Genomic DNA, 20,033 nt, shown 5'->3' with positions numbered 1-20,033 from the left:
TACTGCTTTTGCCATAAACCTGCACTTGTTAATAGAGACAATAAGGCTGGCTAGGTCCTAAGGTCTTCCAACTCCCTTATCTTATCAATTTATGAAATCTCGAGTCCTGCTTCCACATATTGATAACAAGAAAAACTGGGCAACTGGAAAAGAGTAATGTGTTTTCCAGGTTCCTGGAGCCCACGTGACATCATTGCTGATTACCCATGTGCTAAGAGGGTGATATTTGTATTTGTTTACTTCTGTATCTTTATATCATATACACACACCCCCACTTCACACTCATCCATTAGCTTTTGCTCTTTTATCTTCCCTAAAGGAAACTCAGCAATGAGCAGTTCTACGTCAAAAATATAAGTCCTCACTGGAAAACTCTGCCCATACTCCCAGTGGGATTCACCTGGAACTTCTGGCCTGCTGAACCTTCCATTTGAATTCAGAAGAACATTTTAATTAAAGGCACCTGCTATCTTGACAGTCTTCCCTTAGTGTTACACCTTGGAAGGAAATCTCACTTTCTTCTTGTGGTCTTTGGAAACCAAACAAAAGAATTAAAATAACTTCAGGGCTGATGCTGACAAATTTCAGAAGAGTATGTGAAATAGTGAGTGCTAGGGGTACCCCAGAGAAGGAAAGAAATAGGGAGGAAAGATTTTTGTTTTTGAGGTACTAGGGATTGAACTTAGGAACTTTGCACTGAGCTACATCCACAGTCCTTTTTTATTTTTAATTTTGAGATACAGTAGAACTAAGTTGCTGAGTTGTCCGAGCTAGCTTGAATATGGGATCTTCCTGCCTCAGCTTACCAGAGTGCCGGGATTACAGGCATAGGGTTTTGCTTTTTATTAGCTGTGTGACCCTAGGACAGTGGTGGCAAACCTATGGTGTGTGCTACAGTGAACTGTTTGTATCATTGAAAGCTCTATAAGGTTCACCATCACTGCCTAGGAAGTCACTTCATCTCTCCAAAAACTGGGACATCAACAACCTCAAAGATAATTTGTATGAAGTACAGAGCATAGTAAGAGCTCAATAAATGTGAGATACACACACACACATACTTACATGCACTCACACACAGATACTCATTCACAGATACAAACATGCACACACCCTGTAAGACTGGTGGGAGGATTAATGTGTACTAGCACAAGGTCTAGCTCAATAAATAACAGCTATTCTGCACAAAAGTATGAATGCATTAATGCTCAGAAAAGAACATTGGTGGTCACCTAGACAAGCAGTTCTCAAAGAGGTTGTAACCCTGGGCCAGATGCATCAGCATCACTTGGGAACTTCTACTATGTGAATTCTAGAACCTCATTTCATATTCATGAAATCAGAATACCAACGGATGAAGTTGGGCAATGTGTGCTTTAAATACTCCCTTGCCATGGATCCTGATGCTTGCTGAACATTGAGACAATGACTAAGACAAGGATTTGACAAACTGTTTCTACAAAGAGCCAGGTGGTATTGATATTTTATGTTCCTGTTAACTACACATTGTATAATATAAAAACCTCCAGGGCTAGGGATTTAGCTCAGTGGCACTGCACCTGCCTCACAAGTGCAAGGTCCAGAGTGGTTAGATATAAAAAGAGAAAGATCAGCTCTTTCTCAATCTCTTTTTTTTGTCTCACCATGTGATCTCTCCCTCTCTCATGTGCTTCTGCATGATGCCATCTGCTATATTGTAACACAGCCAAAGCTGCCCTCACCTAAGCCAAGCTAATGCTGGCGCTGTGCTCTTGGACCCACAGAACTGTGAGATAAATCTCTTTTATTTACAAAGAACTCAAATTCAGGTATTTCAATATAGCAACAGAAAACAGACTAATACAGAAAGTTTACTTATGCTATGATTTCTGTTTCACTATGTAGTACTCCATGCTAGGTTGCCTAAAAGAAAGAGTACACTTTAACTGAAGAATTATGGAACCAGGCATGTCATTCCAGTATCTGAGAGGCTGAGGCAGGAGGATTACAAGTTCAAGGTTAGCCTGTACTATACAAGAGACCCTACTTAAAAAAAAAAAGAAAAAAAAAGAAAAGAAGAAATGGAAGGGAACATGTTTCTGTGCTAAAGCATCAGGCAAAGAGAAAATAGAACCCGTTAATTAAAGAATTGCTCCACAGGATGGCCTTTCTCCCTCTAACACACACACAACCACCACCACCACCAGTAGTCACTGATTTTTATTAGATGAGGGACACTCCAGGTTATCTCAAAGGTAACAACCATGCCAGAGCAGAGGAAACATTCCTGTTTGTAGGAAAAAGGCAGAAATAAAGCCTAAGGGTCAGGTTCTCCTTCTGATTAAGTCTAACCACCCAGGAAGCTTTTCTTCTTGGGAGTATCACCAGCGCCATTATGAAAGAGTCTGTGAGAGCTAGTTCAACTTGGCCAGCAGTTCTTCCAGTTCTGGACGAGCTTTGAACCTTCCCTTGAAGTCTTCTTCAGTGTGCTAGGAAGAAGAAAAAGAAAATAAGTGGTAGTTACCACACAGCTTCTAGTAACCTATAAATGCAAAGCATCCAAAAAGGGCACATTAGGGCCGGGGATTTAGCTCAGTGGTTCTGCCGCCTGCCTCGCAAGCTCAAGGACCCGAGTTCGATTCCCGGTACCAAAAAAACCACAAAAAAACAAAAAGGGCACATTAGCAAGCTCCAGAGAGAATGACTCAGATTAGGCTAACTCTGAGTATCTGATATGTCCCAGACTTGTATGAGGTACCAGGGATTCAAAGACTTCCTCTTTGCTTTCAATTGACATAGAGATTGGTGTGAGCAGATATATAAAGGACCAATGTCAAGATGTTACAAGTGCCAGGTGTGGTGGTGCATGCCTGTAATACTATTACTTGGGAGGCTGAGGCAAGGGGATTTCCATGGGCTCGAGGACAGCCTGGGCTACATAGTGAGTTCAAGGCCAGCCTGAGACCCTGTCTCAAAAAACAAAACAAACAAAAAGATGCTATAAGTATCACAATAGAAATTCTTTTTTTTCAGTGCCAGGGATCAAACCCAGGACCTCATGCGTGCTAGGCAAGCTCCCTATTAGTCATACTCCTAGCCTGAAGCATTTTTTCTTTAAAAGTAAAAATTATCCTTTTATAATGGGAAATAACACTCATTTGAAATATTTTAAGTTAGCATGATCAACATATTTTCTCCCTGTACACAGATCTCTGTGACACCCAAATAACAACCAGAGCTTAACAACCAGAGCTTGATGCATAAGGGAGCTGCATGAAGCAATGGTACCAGTCCAACATGATTTGCTGGATCTGTGTCATAAGAAGGATCACTGAGGCACCTGGGAAGGAATCCAGAGCATTTAGGCTAAAGTTCCTGATGCATTGCAGCCTTTCCTCCTTCTGGCTGCCATTGTTTATTGAATATATTCAGTCAGGCTACATCAAGCCTTTAAGGCTCAGAAAACTTTGTTCTCAAGTATATTTTTTTGTGTTCTGATTTATTATACTGTATATAATTTTTTTTTTGGTACCGGGGATTGAACTCAGGACCTTGAACTTGCAAGACAGGCAGCGGAACCAATGAGCTAAATCCCCAGCTATACTGTACGTAGTGTTAAACTATGTTCTTCCTGCTTTACAACTGCTTAAAAGGAGAGAATTTTAGCATGTCATGGGCTCCCCCCTAACATCAACATGCTGTGATGGAGGTCAGCTCCGGTGGTTCACAACAGCAAAGAGAAAATAGAATTAAGCATTCCTGATGCCTCAGAATAGTAACTACAGAATAACAACTACTTCTAATAACTACTACAGCCAGAATAATAACTACAGCACCACTAGACTGCATAGCTTCCTTGATTATTAACTGGGCTAAACTATCCATATTTCTTTACAATTCCTAAAGCCAGGCACTCTAGATATTTTTGTTTGGTTGTTTTTCCAGTGTGAAGAATTAAACTTAGGGCTTGGGCATGCTAGGCAAGCTCTCTCAATGAGTTACATCCCCACCATCAAATGTTCTTTTACTTATTTTGAGCACAAGTAGGCCACCAGGGGACTGCTTCCCAAACCAGCACCTACCTCCCTTACTGACAATCTTACTCCTTCAGGAAGATTGCTCTGGAGTATTTCCAAGAAAATCTCTGCAAATGTAGCACTCAAACCGCTGATCTACAAAATGAAAGAAAATGCTCTAAGAGGAGGCACTAAAAGTCAGGTGATTGGGCAGACATGGCCTGAGCTCCAATGCCATCTTCAGTAAGGTAAAGGATTAACATCCAAAGCTGTTTCCTGAGCCTGACCCTTGCAGTATTTCTTTTGCCATTCCCCAAGATGCTTGCTTGTTGAGATGGTTGCTAACAATATATATTTGCTTCTGTAGCCAATGGATGTCATAATTGGAACAAGAAGTTATCAAGACCAGGTTAACTTTCTGATGCAACTCAGGCCAACAGCTGTTATCAAACCTTTTGCTGAAAATCCAGAGGTGAATCAGATGCATGGTAGTAAGGCATGCAGGGTGTTATGAGGACCTACAAGAGAAACACCTACCAACTCAGTCAAGAGAGGATCAAAGAAAGCATCTGGAGAAGGTAACACCAGGGTAGTCTTGAAGAAAAATAGGGTTAAACTGGGAGAAATCAACAGTGGTGTAGAGAGTTTTCAAATCAGAGGAAAGAGCACTCATTAAAATGTGGAGGCATAACAATGTTAGGGAATTAAAACTAGTTCCTGTGTGGTGGGAGTGAATGGAATGCAAAGAAAAGCAAGAGGAGAATTATGTAGGCATCCAAGTGTTAGGGTTCACATTTTCACTTTGGGGGACTGATGTAAGAGAATCTCACATTCAAGATCAATCTGGGAAACTTAGTGAGACCCTTTCTGAAAATAAAAAATATTAAAAGGTCTGGGATGGAGCTCAGGGCAACGATCCTGGGTTCAATTCCCAGTACAAGGAAAAAAAGAGAATTCACACTATGGGCCTCAGTGTGACAAATAAGATCTACGGTGAGATGTATGGTGAGCTGGGTATGGTGGCACATGCTTATGATCCTAGCACTCTGGGAAACTGAGGCAGGAGGATCACAAATTAGAGCCCAACCTGGGCAACTTAGTGATTTAGTAAGACCCTGTCCCAAAATAAAAATGTTTTTAATTGGCTGGGGATGTTACTCAGTGTAAAGGCTGTGGGTTCAATCCCCAGTATGAAAGAGAGAGAGAGAGAGAGAGAGAGAGAGAGAGAGAGAGAGAGAGAGAGAGAGAAAAGAAAAAATACAATGCAAATAATTTAGTCCTGATAATATTTAAAGAACCAAAAAGGTAGGGAGAATTATAGAAAAAGAGGTAAAGCTAGCCTCTCTACAGTTAATTTTGCATACACTGAAGAGAAGAAACACTCCAGGGAGAGAAGTCTGGCAGACAAATCGGATTCTGGAAAGCTCAGTCAACAGACCAGGCCTAGGTATGCATCTGGAGGTTATCAGTGTATAATGATGACCACTGAGGCTGGGGAAATGAATGATACTGCATAAAAGGAGAGATAAGCTTGGCATAGTGGTGCATACTTGTAGTCCCAGCACTCTAGGAGACTGAAGTAAGAGGATTCCAAGTTTGAACCTAGTCTAGGCAACAACGACAGAGACCCTCAAAAAAATTTTTTTTGCTATGTAGTTCAGGCTGGCCTTGAACTCATTATGTAGCCCAGACTGGCCTCAAACTTGCAGCAATTCTTCTGCCTCAGCCTCCCGAGTGCTGGGATTATAGGCATGTGCCACTATGCCCGGTGAGACCCTCAAAATCTCAAATGTAAAATAAAATTTTTAAAAAGGATGGAAGGATTAAAAACTGAACTCTGGTGTTCACTATTGTTCAAGGGCAGGTAAGAGGAAGAAAAGGACATGACATAATGGGAGAAAATGGAAGGAGAGAAGAGCCAGAGAGGCAAACACACATCAATTTCCCCTAAAGCATACCTGAACTACTCGCTCATGGATGGTAAGGACTGAGTCCAGTAACATTTTGTTGCCTTGGTCCTGCAGCCGCATCACTTCCATGGTTTTGGTGGGCATTGCATAACTGTGGGACAAGAATCAGCTGTTAGGAGTGGACACACAAGCCAGCAGCACCACTTGAATCAGGGTCATCAAATATAGCACCACTGCAGGTAGTAGCCCTAGAACCTAGGGGATGCTTAGCTGCATGCAGCCAGAAGCAAAGTAACCAGATCCCCTCTACCTCCTCCAGAAGTCTCTAAATTTCCTGAGGGAATGGACCATGTCTAACACCTCCTGCATCCTTAACACATGCTTAATACATGCTTAATACAATACCCTGAATAAAATCTAGTGATTAATAAACATTTGCTGCCACTGAAGAAGAGCCAGTTCTACAGTAATCAAACCCATCACTAGGTATACTTCAGAGGTTAACCTTGGTATTTCACTTGTTCTAGAAAAATAAGGCATAAAATCCAATTGTTCCGGAATAGGAGTTCTCAACTTCGTGCTACTGACATTCTAGACCAGATAGTTCTTTGTTGTGGGGGCTGGTCTGTACATCTCTGCCTCTACACACTGGATGCTACTGGTACTCTCAAATGATGACAATCAAAATTTTCTCTAGACATTGTCTTAGTCATCTGGGTGGCGATCCATGGTTGAGAGTCTCCTTACTGTAATCAGCTTCAGCAGATCCACATGCTACACTGAGAACATTGGACTTGGAGTCAAGTATTGGCCCTGTCATTTATTAAGTAAGTCACTCTCCTTTCTGGGCCTCAGATTCTTCATGTGTAAATGAAATTACAGTCTGGCCCCATATACACAATTGTGTGGATTGTATGTGGTGAGAAGACTGAACTGACAGCTACACAGAAATATAAATATTTCTGTGTGTATATATATATATATATAAAAAAACATATATGTATAAATTATAAATATGATATATAAATGTGTTATAAATTATAAAATACATATAAATATGTATAAATATAAATATACTATTTGTGTTTTGTTCATCTTACAAAAAGTTTATCAAATTAAAGATAAAAATAGCAATAATGACAAAAGATTCCTGATTTTTTTGTGAGACTTATGTATTTATTCATTAAAAGATCTATAAACATTTTATACAATTCTCAAGCAGTTCTTTTACAAACATTCAGAATTCACAATACTTTACAAAAATCAAAACACAACAGACACAAGGAAAGGAAGCAGGTTCGGATCACAGGGAGAATATCACACTCTCATCCCTGAAGTAAAGCCTCCTTGCAGAGGGAGACAGGATCCCCCAGTCAACCCTCCTGTCCCCATTTTATAAACCCTCAATCACTAATTGTTCCTGGAGTGTAAGAGACCAAATGGGGAGATGTTTGACAGATGCCCCACTTGGGTAAGCTGCTTAATCATTTTAAAAGACACAGGCCCAGTTCTGGTCCCTGGAACCGCATCTGTAGAACTATATTACACAGCACGAGTTTTAAGTGGTGTCTGCTTCAGACTCATTTAAGCACACTTGATGGGGTTTTATTGATAATACTATACAAGTCAAAAAATTGTTATGACAATACAATTTAAAAGGTTTTATAAATTTGAATAAATATATTCTTTACCAGTTAAAACCATTAACAAAAGTTAAAGCAAAGCTGACATTTCCTATAACACTTATCAACGAATATCACATCACTGACAAACCCCTTTATCACTACTGCTGCTTTAGATATTAAAGATCTGGGTGATTGTGGTATATGCTCAGGAAATGTTCAAATTCTGAGTCACATTTAATTAAAGCAAAAGTCCAACAATTTTAGGGGAATCTCACAGTGGGTTGAGTGTGGTGGTGCGTAACTATAATCCTAGCACTCTGGGAGGCTGAAGCAGGAGGATCAAAAGTTGGAACCCAGGCTAGGCAATTTGGTGAGACCCTGCCTCAAAATGAAAAGGTGCTGGTGATGTGTAGCTCAGTGCAAAGGCCCTGGGTCCAGTCCTTAGTACTGTCAAAAAAGAAAAGTCTAACACTGGGAGTGTAGTTGAGTGGTACAGCATTCGCCTAGCATGTGCAAAAACCTGGATTCTACTCCCAGTACACCCAAAAGGGGGCAGGGGGAGAAAGCCTCATCTAGGTGCTTGTAATCTAAAGTTCTTTATCCTAAGAGCTGAGAGGTGGCTCTGGTACACGTAACAGAAAACCTTTCAAATAGCTACAATCCTACAGAGTTCATATTTTTATCTCTAAACAAGTTTTTGTGTTCATAAAATAAGTCTTTGCTTCACATATATCTGAATTATATAACTGGCTAAGAAGTCTCTTTGACTTAGTTTCTTCATCATCAGTAAAATGGAGATGGAAATATCTCTCTCATAGAGTTGACTTAAGGCTTGAATAAGATGACATATATACATATACCACGATGCACACCAAATGGTGAACGCGTACAAAAAAGGTAGTTCCCATGTCCTTGAAAGGATATTTTTATATTAGCTATAATATGCAAAGTGTAATAATGGCATGTGAGGGACAAGCTGATTCAAGGGTCATACATTGTGGAGGAGCTGCAACACATCTTCTTTTTTTTTTTTTCCGGATAAAATAATAAAATTTCTTCTCGTGAGCGGACAAGAATGCCAGAAACCAGTCTGGTCAATATCTGAGCCCCCTTTGTTCAGCATTTCCCTTTTTATATCCTTTTTAGCCATTATCTCATCCCTAGTGGTCTTTGATATGTAAATACAATTCCAGTTCCTATTTACAAGTCATAGACACAGGATAGGCCATATACATTGTAAATTCACCCTGGCACGGTAACTTTGTTAGGTTAATGAAGTTACTGATTAGAGTCAGAACTCGTCTTCTTTTATAAATATCTGATAACAAGGGCTTCCACATAAGAGAGATTCCCTTTGATAGGATATTAGACAAAAAAAGAGAAATGATGAAACTTCAAACAACCCATGGCTTTACCAACATTTTTATTTTGAGACAAGGTCTCATTCTGTTGCGCAGGGTGGACTCAAAATTTGTGATCTTTCTGCCTCAGCCTCCCAAGTAGCTGGAACTACAGGTATGTGCCGAAGAGCCCAGCTTTTAGCCCATGAGTTTAAAGCTGCCATGGTAATTCAGTGATGAGAATTATGTGTGTAAGGCTAATCTCTATCATTTCAATCGTGTGTCTCTAGTTCACCAAACCCAGCCTTTCTTTCATTAGACTCATCTTTAAGCTTTTTATTTTTAAAAATATTCAATAACAGCCTTTCCCTTGTAAAGACAATGGCTGTCACAGACTAAGCATATAACACAGAGAATGAGCCCAAGAATCAAATAGAAGAGGCCACAGTGAAAAACATGTTGGTGGCAGTAGAGAGCATCAGTTCCAGTTACTTCCAACAGTTCTCCAGTGACTGTGCCACAGCAAAACGAACTCTTCCTCTGAGAACTTAGAGCTGCTTCTTAACCTTTTAAAATTTCAAAGATTTTGTAGAATACTTCAAAGGCATCCTGACCCTCAGAGAAACTTTTTTTTTTGGCACTTTTCATTCTATTTAAGATGGAGACAAAGATTCATTTCTTCTGCAAAAATTTCATTTTCACTCCAAGACTCCGCAAAATTCTATTCACCCCACTAGGCTCAGACTCAGGAATTGTTTCCAAATACTGGAGAGCCCTAACCTCAAACAAACCTTTAACCCCACTTTTCCGAAGCTCCCAGTCCTGGATGAATCCTGCAAACATCTGAGTCTCCATGAAGAGATCTAGGAAATGGCGAACACTTCGGGATGTGTGGGACTTGCGGAATGGCTCCCTTTGGAATACATACCCCCCGTGCTCAGTGACAGTCATGTTCAAAGAATAATGTCCCACCAGCTCCACAAAAAACTTCACAAATGCTTCAGACACCAGAGAAGTGAGCGTAACATCTTGTGAAAAAAATCTTCTCCTGAGATAAGATTTCATTTCGTTCTTCTAAAATCTGTATCAAGGCAGCTTGAAGTTTAGGTGGTAGAATTTCATTCTCATCAGACACTTCCTGTAAGAACTTGTCAGCACAGAGATCAACTATCGGCACCTCTTCAATGGGCAGGTCCTGCAGCTGCGGTAAGGAGAAAGGCAGGATCCCGATGAGGAAAGGGGTAGGTGAGCACATGATGTCGATCATGGATGCTGGCAGGACTGGGATGTAGGTATGCTGCCAAGTGAATGGATACAGGGTGGCTACCACGGCATGACCACATTTTGACAGTGTGCTTAGGCTGTTGGCAACAAAGATTACCCTCCGCTCCAAAAGGAGAGAGGCACAGACCCGGATGAGATGGCACACGCTCAAGCACTTAAAAAGGCATTCAAAATCCACATGTTCCAATTGTGAATCTAGTGGTCGGCAGAGTTCAATGGACCCATCTCCAGCCCCAGGGAGGTAGCTCTTGACTGTGATGTTACGTCCGGGAGCTGGGAAAGGGGCCTCCATGACACTTCGCATGAACGGGTAAACGAGGGCTGGAGACATTTCTCTTCTCTTCTCTACTTCATCCAGAATCTTTGAAAACAGATTGAAGCAGCCTAGGCGACTAACCATGCAGTACACCTCAGGGAGTTGCTTTCCTTTGCTTTCTGGCAAGAGCTTCTTACAGTAACCAAACCACCAGCTTCCATCTACACCAGTCAAAACGAACAAGAAAGTTTCACTCTTGAGTTCTGAGGTTGGCACCCAGTCCTCTGAATCCAGAAAACAAAATTTTGGGATAACTTTGAGCCATTCTTCAGTGTCTTTTGATTGCTTATAGCCATGATCACCCTTGCTAGGGAACTGCTGTATGACCTGGGGAGTGTAGCTTATTCCTGACGGCTGCTTCTGCAGAGACACCACCACAGAAAGTTCAAACAACTGCTGCTCTTGCAGTTCAATAAGATCCTGCTCCAAGGTCTGGTAGTGAGGATTCCTCTTGGAAGGCTGCTGCAGTTGTGCTAAGCGCTTGTGGCGATTCTTTGGCAGATACTCGCCATCACTTTCATTCCCACTGGTTTCCTTTTGAAGGAGGTACTTCCTTTCCAGTGTCAGGGTGTAACTTTACCTTCTTCTTTCCTCGCTTAGACTGAAATACATCATCTATTTTCAATACAAGCCTTGGAAGATTTCTCCTTTTTCTGTTTGCAACTTCTCTAGCTTGGAAAAGTTTCCATTCAGTTAAAGTGACAGGCAAAGTGGTATCCTTCGTAAGCTTTGACTGTAAATAAGTTTGCGAGTTCTTCAGTTCTACAGTCTTCCGGTGAAGGAACTGTGGTTTGTGAGGAAGCTTGGGTGTTTTGAAAGCACTTTTAGGGGGTGGCAACTTCTATGCTGAAGGGGATCTCCACAAGGGCAAAGGCTGCACTGGAATATCTTCATATGGATTTTCTTTGGTGGGAAATATGATGTCTTCATAGATATTATCCTCTGATTGTGTATAATAAAGTACTGAACCAGAATTTCTCCCAAGTTCTTCATGAATCTTCTGTGAATTCTGATTTCAAAAGTGCTGAATATCCTCAAATTCAAAGGATTTCCTTTTAGATCTCCTTCTAATTTTTCCACCATATTTCTTTGGTTCAGGTTCCTGAGAAGAGGCCAAAGTAGATTCTGCACAAGAATTATTTTCACAGCATTTTTTGTCACAGTTTCTTTCTTTATATGGCATAACACCAGATTCAGATAAGTATCTGAATGTCCTATGTGGTTTTGGCAAAGGATTTATAGAAGGTCCACATTCTTGACCCTCAGGTTTAGAGTAAATATTTTCTAAGCTCTTGGTTATTCCATATGAACTATTCAGAATGCTACAATTCAGTTTTTTTTCTGGAGGGCCACAATGTTCCAAAGCCAAATTTATGACTTTATCTGGGGGAAGTGCTTCTATTTTCTTCCACAATATTTGTGAGGTGTAAAAGTTTCCTTGAGGTAATGAAGTCTCTTGACCTAACACAACTTCTTTCCAGCTTTCTGTCTGTTTGACCTTTGAACATACCCAATTGGATTCTGATTCATTTTTAAATATGCGTGTATCGTAATATTCATGTTTCTCATTTTCATCCTCACTTAGATCATGGCTTTTGTTCATATCTAAACCCACATTTTGAGAGTTAGTTACTCCCAACTTTTTGTTCTTTCCCTCAGCAACAGGCGTTTTCTGAGGAAGAATCTCTTGGTGATAGTTGTACCTCACTCCAAAGTCCTTTGGATGCCACTTAGCTGGATTAGATGTACCATTAGTCCTTCTTTCCCACTGAGAAATTTTTTGTTTGATGTTTTTGCAGTGGCTTCTTGACAGTGTCTGAACAGCAGAACGAGAAAAACCAACATCCATGTTCCCAGTTGGGTGCATGACAAGCGATGAATCTTATAAAGGTTCCATTATAAGGGACGGTGAAATACTGTACACTTTATCCTGTCGGAAGTGAAATGATTCCACTACCTTTCTCTCATGTTTAACTTGGAAATGTCTTTTTAAAAAGAACAATTTTGATCATTGATCCTCATCAAAAATGGCTGCAACTTTATCTTGAATAATCCTGCCCGGCCCTGGACAGCCCTCTGTGGCTGCCTTAAGAGGTCCTGCAGCTCTGCCGAGATGCGCGACGCTGGCTCTCACTCCGATTCCTGATTTTTTAGACTCACAAAGTTTCATCATTTAATAGCAAGGGGAATGGACGTCTGTAGACAGACCTCTGCAAAAGGAAGTCGAGTATAACAGAAAATGGAACAGAAACATGATGGTCCTTGATTTGAATACTGGCTGTGCTTGTTTCCTGCTTGAACTTGGACAAATTAATTTAGCACTGTATCTCAGTTTCTTCACTTACAAAACAGGAATCATAATAACTAGTTCACAGGGTTACTGCAATGATTGAACTAGGTTATGTAAGTAATCTGTCTGGTACAGATTCCTTTGCCCTTGTAAATAGTCAGCAAATGTTGGGTATTGCACTTGTTCAGGTAGCCTCTAACTAACATCTCTTTCTGCTTTTCAACATGATCTCTGACTCCCTCTTCTTGCAATTCAAATAGTTGATAACTTCCTCATATAAAAGAGAATACAATCATGGACTTCTTATGGAAGATCAAATAATTATATAAAAGCCTTCAAAAAGTAAAAAAAAAAAAAAAGCACTTGAAGCCAAGTGCAGTGATGTAATCCCAGTGCTTGGAAGGCTGAGGCAGGAGGATCACTGTGAGTTCGAGGCCAGCCTGGGCTACCTAGTGAGTGCAAGACCACCCTGAACTACAAAGTGAGACTCTGCTAACAACCTGTTCAGTCCCAAGTACTCTGGAGGCAAAAGCAGTGTATACATTCAAGGAGCTCACTAAGAGTGTTTCAGAGATAGATAAATATCTGCACCACAGCAAAACAAAGATAGTAATAGTATGTGCTGAACAGTGTAGGGACAGGAAGAGGAGAGGGGCTGAAGGAAAGCTTCACTGGTGAGGTAGTGATTTTTCAAGAGGCAGAGAATAAGCATGCTTGCCTGGAGATCATTCCAAGAAAGGGCAGCCACATTTGCAAAGGCAAGAGGGGCCCTCCAAGAGCCAAAAGAAAACTAGACACAGTTTGATAAAGAAATATAGGGAACTCTGTCATTTCAAAGTAGAATAGGTCATTTAGTAAAGTAAAAGTACAGGTCATTTTTCTGTGCTTTCCAATTTTTTACAATAAACATTACTTGGATTGTCAGACAGTAAAAAACAGAAGGTTAAAAATGAAAGAACTGAATTTCAAGACTTAACCCAACATGACAGTGCTATTTTTGGAGAGTAGCAGCTAGAGAGGGATATAGGAACCTGCTGGAGTACGAGAGACTCAGAATCTGTGGATGTGATTTCGAAAAATATAAGTGGATTTTAAAAATAAATAAAAACAGCCTGGGCATGGTGCTGCATACCGTAATCCCAGCATGCTGCCTGAGCCAGGAGGATCCCTAGCAAGGGGGAGTTTAGTGATTTAGCAAGATCTTCTCTCAAAATTAAAAAAATTAAAAAGGGCTGGGGATGTAGCTTAGTGAAAGCCCTGAGTTCAATTCCTGGGACCACAAAAATAAGTACATAAATAAATATTAAAGAAAATTTTTAAAGATAAAAAAATGAAAGTGTAGTGTCACAGTGAGTGACGCTTTCACTCCTCACAGAGCACAAGGGGCCAGTTCATCTCGGGCTTGGAAGCTGCTCCCAGAGGAATATGATTTCCATCTCTCTAGGAAAAGGAATGCAAGTCAATTAAGAGATGCACAGGAGAGGTCTCTTTCTCTCCTTTCTTGCACGAGTTACAGCTGCTACAATGCAGATCAAGTACAGAACAAAGGCCACACACTGCTTTCTAGCCCAATTCCAACTCAAGGTCACCACCAGCATCCCTGTACCCTCCACCACTCAGCTGCAGAGAAAAAATGAAAATGGATCAGAGTGAAATGAAAATCAGAAGAAAATAATATCTGCTCTGAGAGGCAGGGCAGTGACAATGCCTAACAATATAATAGTATGAAAACCTCAGTCAATGCAGAAAAGTGAGTTGTTAAGGACAAACAGCTCTTTATGCTCTGAGCTATTTGGAGCAAAGAACCAGAAAAGAGGCAAAAAGCAGCACATCATTCATCTTGCTATCCTAGGAATCATGTCCATTCTGGTGAGAACTCAATCCGAATCAACAAATATTTATTCTGTACCTTTAATGTGCCAGGTGGTAGGCCAGGTCCTGAGGTTAGGCCCTAATGGCAAAAACAGTCTTTCCCTTACAGAGCTTAAAGTCTAAGAGCAATGACCAATCATAGTCAAATGACTAGAAGGATAGAGACTGCATGTTATAAAGAGAAGTTATTACACAGATACGGAAACTGAGGTTCAGAATTTTCCAAGGTCATAATTGCTAATCATTTAATGTATGTGTGTTTTTTGTTTGAGACAGGGTCTCACTCATTATGTAGCCCAGGCTGGCCTCAAACCTGAGGTGATCCTCCTGCCTCAGCCTCCAGAGTGCTGGGATTACAGGCATGCACCACCATACCCGGCTATTGCTAATAATCTGAATGCAGACAGTTTGATTCCAAAGCTTGTATTCTTGTTTTTGTTTTTTATTTTGGTACCGGGGATCGAACTTGGGTCCTTGCACTTGCAAGGCAGGTGGTGGCACCACTGAACTAAATCCCTGGCACTTATTGTTATTTTAAGTGTGGGCCAGAGACAAGCTGCCAGTAAACAAATTGTTATTAGTCCGATAAGAAATGTGCACCAGTCACTCAACACACTGTTTAATTCAGCTTTTTTTTTTGGTACTAGGGATTGAACCCAGAGTCTCAAGTATGCTAGGCAAGGGCTCTATGACTGAGCTATATCCACAGCCCTTAGCAAGCTTTTTTTTTTTCTTAATAGCAAAACTTTCTTGATAAAGGAAGCAAAGTATTAATGTATACTTTGGCATAAACTCCTGATATTTTCTTGGAGTAATACTCTGAGAAACACTGTTTATTATGCTACTCTTCCATCCTGAGCTAATGTTGCACTTTATCTTCCATGTACCACTCTCCACATGACTGTATAATTATTTCCCTCAGTGTGTATATCTGTGTGTGTGCACCGTGTGTGTGTATGCTCCCTGAAATTATCATAGGATCCTCTAGTTAGAATCTAGTATAGTGCCCACCACATAGCAAGAAGAGGTTCAATCATTTAAAAGCACTTTATTAAATATTAGAAATGTATGCAATACAACTAGATTGTGTAGTCATATTCAAAAATCTGCTATTCTTCCGGGCATAGTGGCACATGCCTATAAACCCAGCACTCAGGAAGCTGAGGCAGGAATGTCACTGTGAGTTCAAGACCAGTCTGGACTAAGTACTAAGTTCAAGGCCAGCCTGAACTACACAGTGAGACCCAGTCTAAAAACCAAAAATCAAAAAAGTCAGTCATTTTTTCAATGATGACTGAATGAATGTCTCCCATGTGATAGGTCTTGTGCTAGGTGTTAGAGAGACAAAGAAGAACTCAGTCCCCATCCAGAAGGAATGGAGAGTCAGAGGAAAGGGGAACTTGAGAATAGATCATTACAGCCCCGAGCATAAATTACATGATAGAGGTGTGCGTCAAGTGAAGGAAAGAGCAACCAACTCTCTGGAGCATCAGAAAGAGATAAAGCACATTTTTATGCTCCACAGAATTGAAGTACTATCAGTTGTGAAAGTTAAAGTCACAGCTTATTATCAAACCTTCTAGGGCCAGGGATTTAGCTCAGTGGTTCTGTCACCTGCCTCGCAAGTGCAAGGTCTCGAGTTCGATCCCCGGTACTAAAAAAGAAAAAAAAAAAACTTTTAAAAATTACTTCTAGGGCCAGGGATGTAGCTCAGTGGTTCTGCTGCCTGCCTCACAAGCACAAGGTCCTGAGTTCGATCCTGGTACCAAAAAAAAAAAGATTGTGGTAAAAATTACTTCTAGCACTTGCACTCTAAGTTATAGAGGTTTAAAAGTTCAAATTTGGCTTAAGGACTTATAATAAGACCCTATATAATTAAAAATATGACACTCAGGCAGAACCGGGTTTAAATCCAGACAACTAACCAGTTCTGCAACTTGGCCTTTTCAATTCTTGGTTTCCTTATCTGTAAAATGGTAATAAACTAATATCTAAGGAGTAAGAAAGTATAATTTTTGCATATCTACATATTATGCCATGTACTACCTTGCTACCTAAGCTACCATTTATTAATTTTTTTAAAAAATCAACTCATTTAAAAAAGAAATGAGTTGTAGAATAACTTAGAACATACATTGTTGATGAGAAAATAACACAGAAATTTTGAAAAAGTTTGGCCATTTCTTATAAATTCAAACATAAGGGGAGGGGAATGGGAAAAAAAGAGGGGAAAAAAAAGAAGCAAGATATATCATGTACAGGTACAAATTCCCTATGATGAATGTTATCATTATGTATATCTAAAATGTACCAATAAAATTTTTTAAATGCAAAAAAATTAATTCAAATATATACTATGCTTGCCAGTTGACTTGGCAATCATACTTGTAAAGAAATGAAAGCTATATTTTCACAAAAACCTGTACATATTTATAGCACCTTTATTCATAATTGCCCCAAATTGGAAACAACATAAATATCTTTTTTTTTTTTTGGTACCGGGGATTGAACTCAGGTCCTTGCGCTTGCGCAGCAGGCAGCGAAACCACTGAGACAGGGTCTTGCTATGTAGTTCAGTCTGGCCTTGAACTTTCAGTGATCCTCCTGCATCAGCCTCCCAAGTGCTGGGATCACACGCATGCACCACCATGCCTGGCCACAAATATCTTTCTTTTTTTTTTTTGGTACCGGGGATCGAACTCAGGTCCTTGCACCTGCAAGGAAGGCAGCGGAACCACTGAGCTAAATCCCCAGCCCTACAAATATCTTTCAATCAGTGGATGGATAAGCTGTGGTACATCTTTTCAAAACAAAATGCTACTCAGTAACAAAAAGGAACAAAGTACTTGACACATGCAGTGACATGGATGAATGGTAAATACATTATGCTAAGTGAAAGAAGGCAGGCTCAAAAAGAAAAATACTGTATTTTTCCATTTATATGATATTTTGGAAAAGGCAAAACTGTCGGGACAGAAAATAGATCAGTAGTGAACTGAGGGTGGGAGGAGGAACTATCTACAGAGGCAGGAGGGAACTTCTTGGGTTGATAGAAATATTTTCTTTCTTGACTATGATAGTATATACTCTGTACTTTAGTGAAAGCTCATAGAATTACTCACTAAAAGAGTGAATTTTACTGAACACGAATTATAGCTTAATAGGCCTGACTTTATATCATAACTGTAAAGGGAAAATCAGTATCACCTGCCACAAATAGAAGCTAAGTTAAAAATAAATACAATGAAAACAAAATAATGTTATAAAATTCTAGCTAGATATCAGTTCTTGCCAAAGATTCCAAGCCCAAAGTGCTCTTTGTGTTACAAAGATTAGGAACTACTAGATCATTGTTAAGGACACGCCAGCACCACTCTGGAAATTTCTCCTTGACATAACTAGGTTGAATGAGAATTTAAAAGGGAAGAAATTTCTAACCATGTGATTTAATGTTATTTAAGGCAAACTACAGAACATCCTATACCATCTGAAACACTAAGAAAGATTTACAAAGTGCCTGGGTTACAGTAGGTGGTCAGTAAATGTTAGTTCCCCTCTTCTACAGTTTTCCAGCAAATCCAGAGCATACAAGAAAAGCAAATGAGGCAATGAATACCCAAGTAAATAGAGAAAAATACTATGTTAAAATTTCAATTCTCCCCAAACTGATCTACAGATTCAACACAATCCCAACAAAATGCTATCAGGCTCTTTTCTGTAGAAATCAACAACAGACAGCTACATATTGTGTGATTCCATTTATACGACATTCTGAAGAACTTAAATCAACACGGACAGAAAATTGCTCAGTGGTTGCCAGAGATTTGAGTTGGTGGGGGTGGGGGGGGTTGACTACACAGGGAAACCAAGGAACTTTTTGAGGTAATGAAAAAGTTCCCTAGCTTGATTACGGCAAACTACATACCTAAAAAAAAAAGTGAATTTTATTTCCTATAAATTGTTTCACAAAAACCTGATTCAGCAAAAGAGGCAGAACGTGCTTCTATACTAAGAATATTCCATTCAAAGTCATCCTTCCTACCTTTCCTCGACTTTGATGGAGAGATGGTTGCAGAGGCTGTGAACATACTGAGAATAACTCTCTGCCAGAGTCATGTCGTATCCAGTCAGGTGAATGTTTAAAACTCCATATTCATAATCTGTTCCCAAATTAATGGATCTCAATTCCACTTTCCCCCTCTTCTTCTTGGGCTGAAAACAAGTGAAAAGAGAAAGAAAATAAAGTATTACACAAGAAATTCTAATCATACCACCCGGATATTAAAAAAAATCTTTCAAATAAATTTGTTCACCATTTTCTCTCAGGGTTACCCTTACCACAAGCTGAAGTTCTCTTGGGAAGGAATGAGTAGCTTTTAACAATCTAGGCTGTGATATCAGCCAGTAAGTTTTAAAATTTTTTTATCAGTATATGTTTGCAATACACACTGATTACATTCAGCTTGGAATATGAAAAGAAAAAAATATATATTATCTTGATCATTTTTATTTCCTGTCTCCTCCTTCTCCAGATCCCCTTCTCATCTCTACAAAGTGTACCTCGTTTCTTAACATGTCTCTTTTTTTAGCTGTAGCAGAGGATGAAGGAAGTGGAGAGAGAGGAGAGTTCAGGGACTATAATGTTTCAATGATAGCAGGTGTCGTTTGGACCCCTAGGTATGGTCTACTATACTGTTCCTGAAGCATTTCAGTTCTCTTTCTTACCCTTCTTTTTGTTTTTGTTTTTTTTGGTTTTTTTCCAGTACTGGGAATCGAGCTCAAGACCTTGCGCTTGCAAGTCAGGTGCAGCTCTACTGAGCCAAATTCCCAGCCCCTTTCTTACCTTTCTTGTAAAATGCCAAAAATCTAATTTCTTGCCCAAAGAGATAGGAGTTATTGCTAGATTAAAATTTTTGTTTTGTTTTGCTTTGTTTCCTCAAGCAAAAAGCAGAGGCAAAGTTTATTTGAAAAAGTAAAAGTGAAGAGTGAGGGAGAAACTGACTCTGCAAAGCAAGCTTGGGCTGAGTAAAAGAGGAAAAAGCAAAATAAAAGTACACTCTGGAGGAAGCAGGAAAGCCATGAGAGCCTACTGCTAGATTATATTCATCTCTGGCCTGAACTTGCCTACCTTCTGACCCTGCTCTGAAGTCACACAAAACTTAATTCTTGGCAATAATATGAAATTATGTCATCCTCATTCCTCTATTAAAGCCAATCCAGCAGCTCTGTTCCTGGCCAAGGAAGCAGAAAAAACAAAAACAAAAACAAAAACCAATTGAGCATATGAAAATATGACAGTGTATGCCGTGTAATGTTTCCAATGTCTTCACCTCCTGTCTTCTCCACAGTGGGAGCCCTTCTTCTCTAATCCTGAATCTCACTTGCACCCCTCCCCAGGTAC

General features: G+C 39.9%; 1 protein-coding gene and 1 pseudogene across 1 annotated transcript in view; both read right to left on the bottom strand.

Annotated features, from left to right (window-relative positions):
* Positions 1-2,183: 2,183 nt before the first annotated feature.
* The window catches only part of Mrpl48 (mitochondrial ribosomal protein L48), a 57,819-nt gene continuing 39,969 nt past the window's right edge, over positions 2,184-20,033 (bottom strand). Inside the window, exons 5-8 of the mRNA XM_021243270.2 lie at positions 18,675-18,844; positions 5,954-6,056; positions 4,062-4,151; positions 2,184-2,468 (exon numbers count right to left, since the gene is read on the bottom strand). Of these exons, the coding sequence (XP_021098929.1) occupies positions 2,394-2,468; positions 4,062-4,151; positions 5,954-6,056; positions 18,675-18,844 (438 nt within the window). The 3' untranslated portion in view covers positions 2,184-2,393. The remainder of the gene's footprint in view (positions 2,469-4,061; positions 4,152-5,953; positions 6,057-18,674; positions 18,845-20,033) is intronic.
* Positions 7,065-18,666, bottom strand: LOC101716344 (DENN domain-containing protein 2C pseudogene; annotated as a pseudogene).

Source organism: Heterocephalus glaber, unplaced genomic scaffold (genome assembly GCF_053883595.1).
Source record: "Heterocephalus glaber isolate CG9 unplaced genomic scaffold, H.glaber_assembly_v1.0 deba00001428, whole genome shotgun sequence".
Taxonomy (NCBI): domain Eukaryota; kingdom Metazoa; phylum Chordata; class Mammalia; order Rodentia; family Bathyergidae; genus Heterocephalus; species Heterocephalus glaber.
This window is presented reverse-complemented; position numbering and strand designations above follow the sequence as displayed.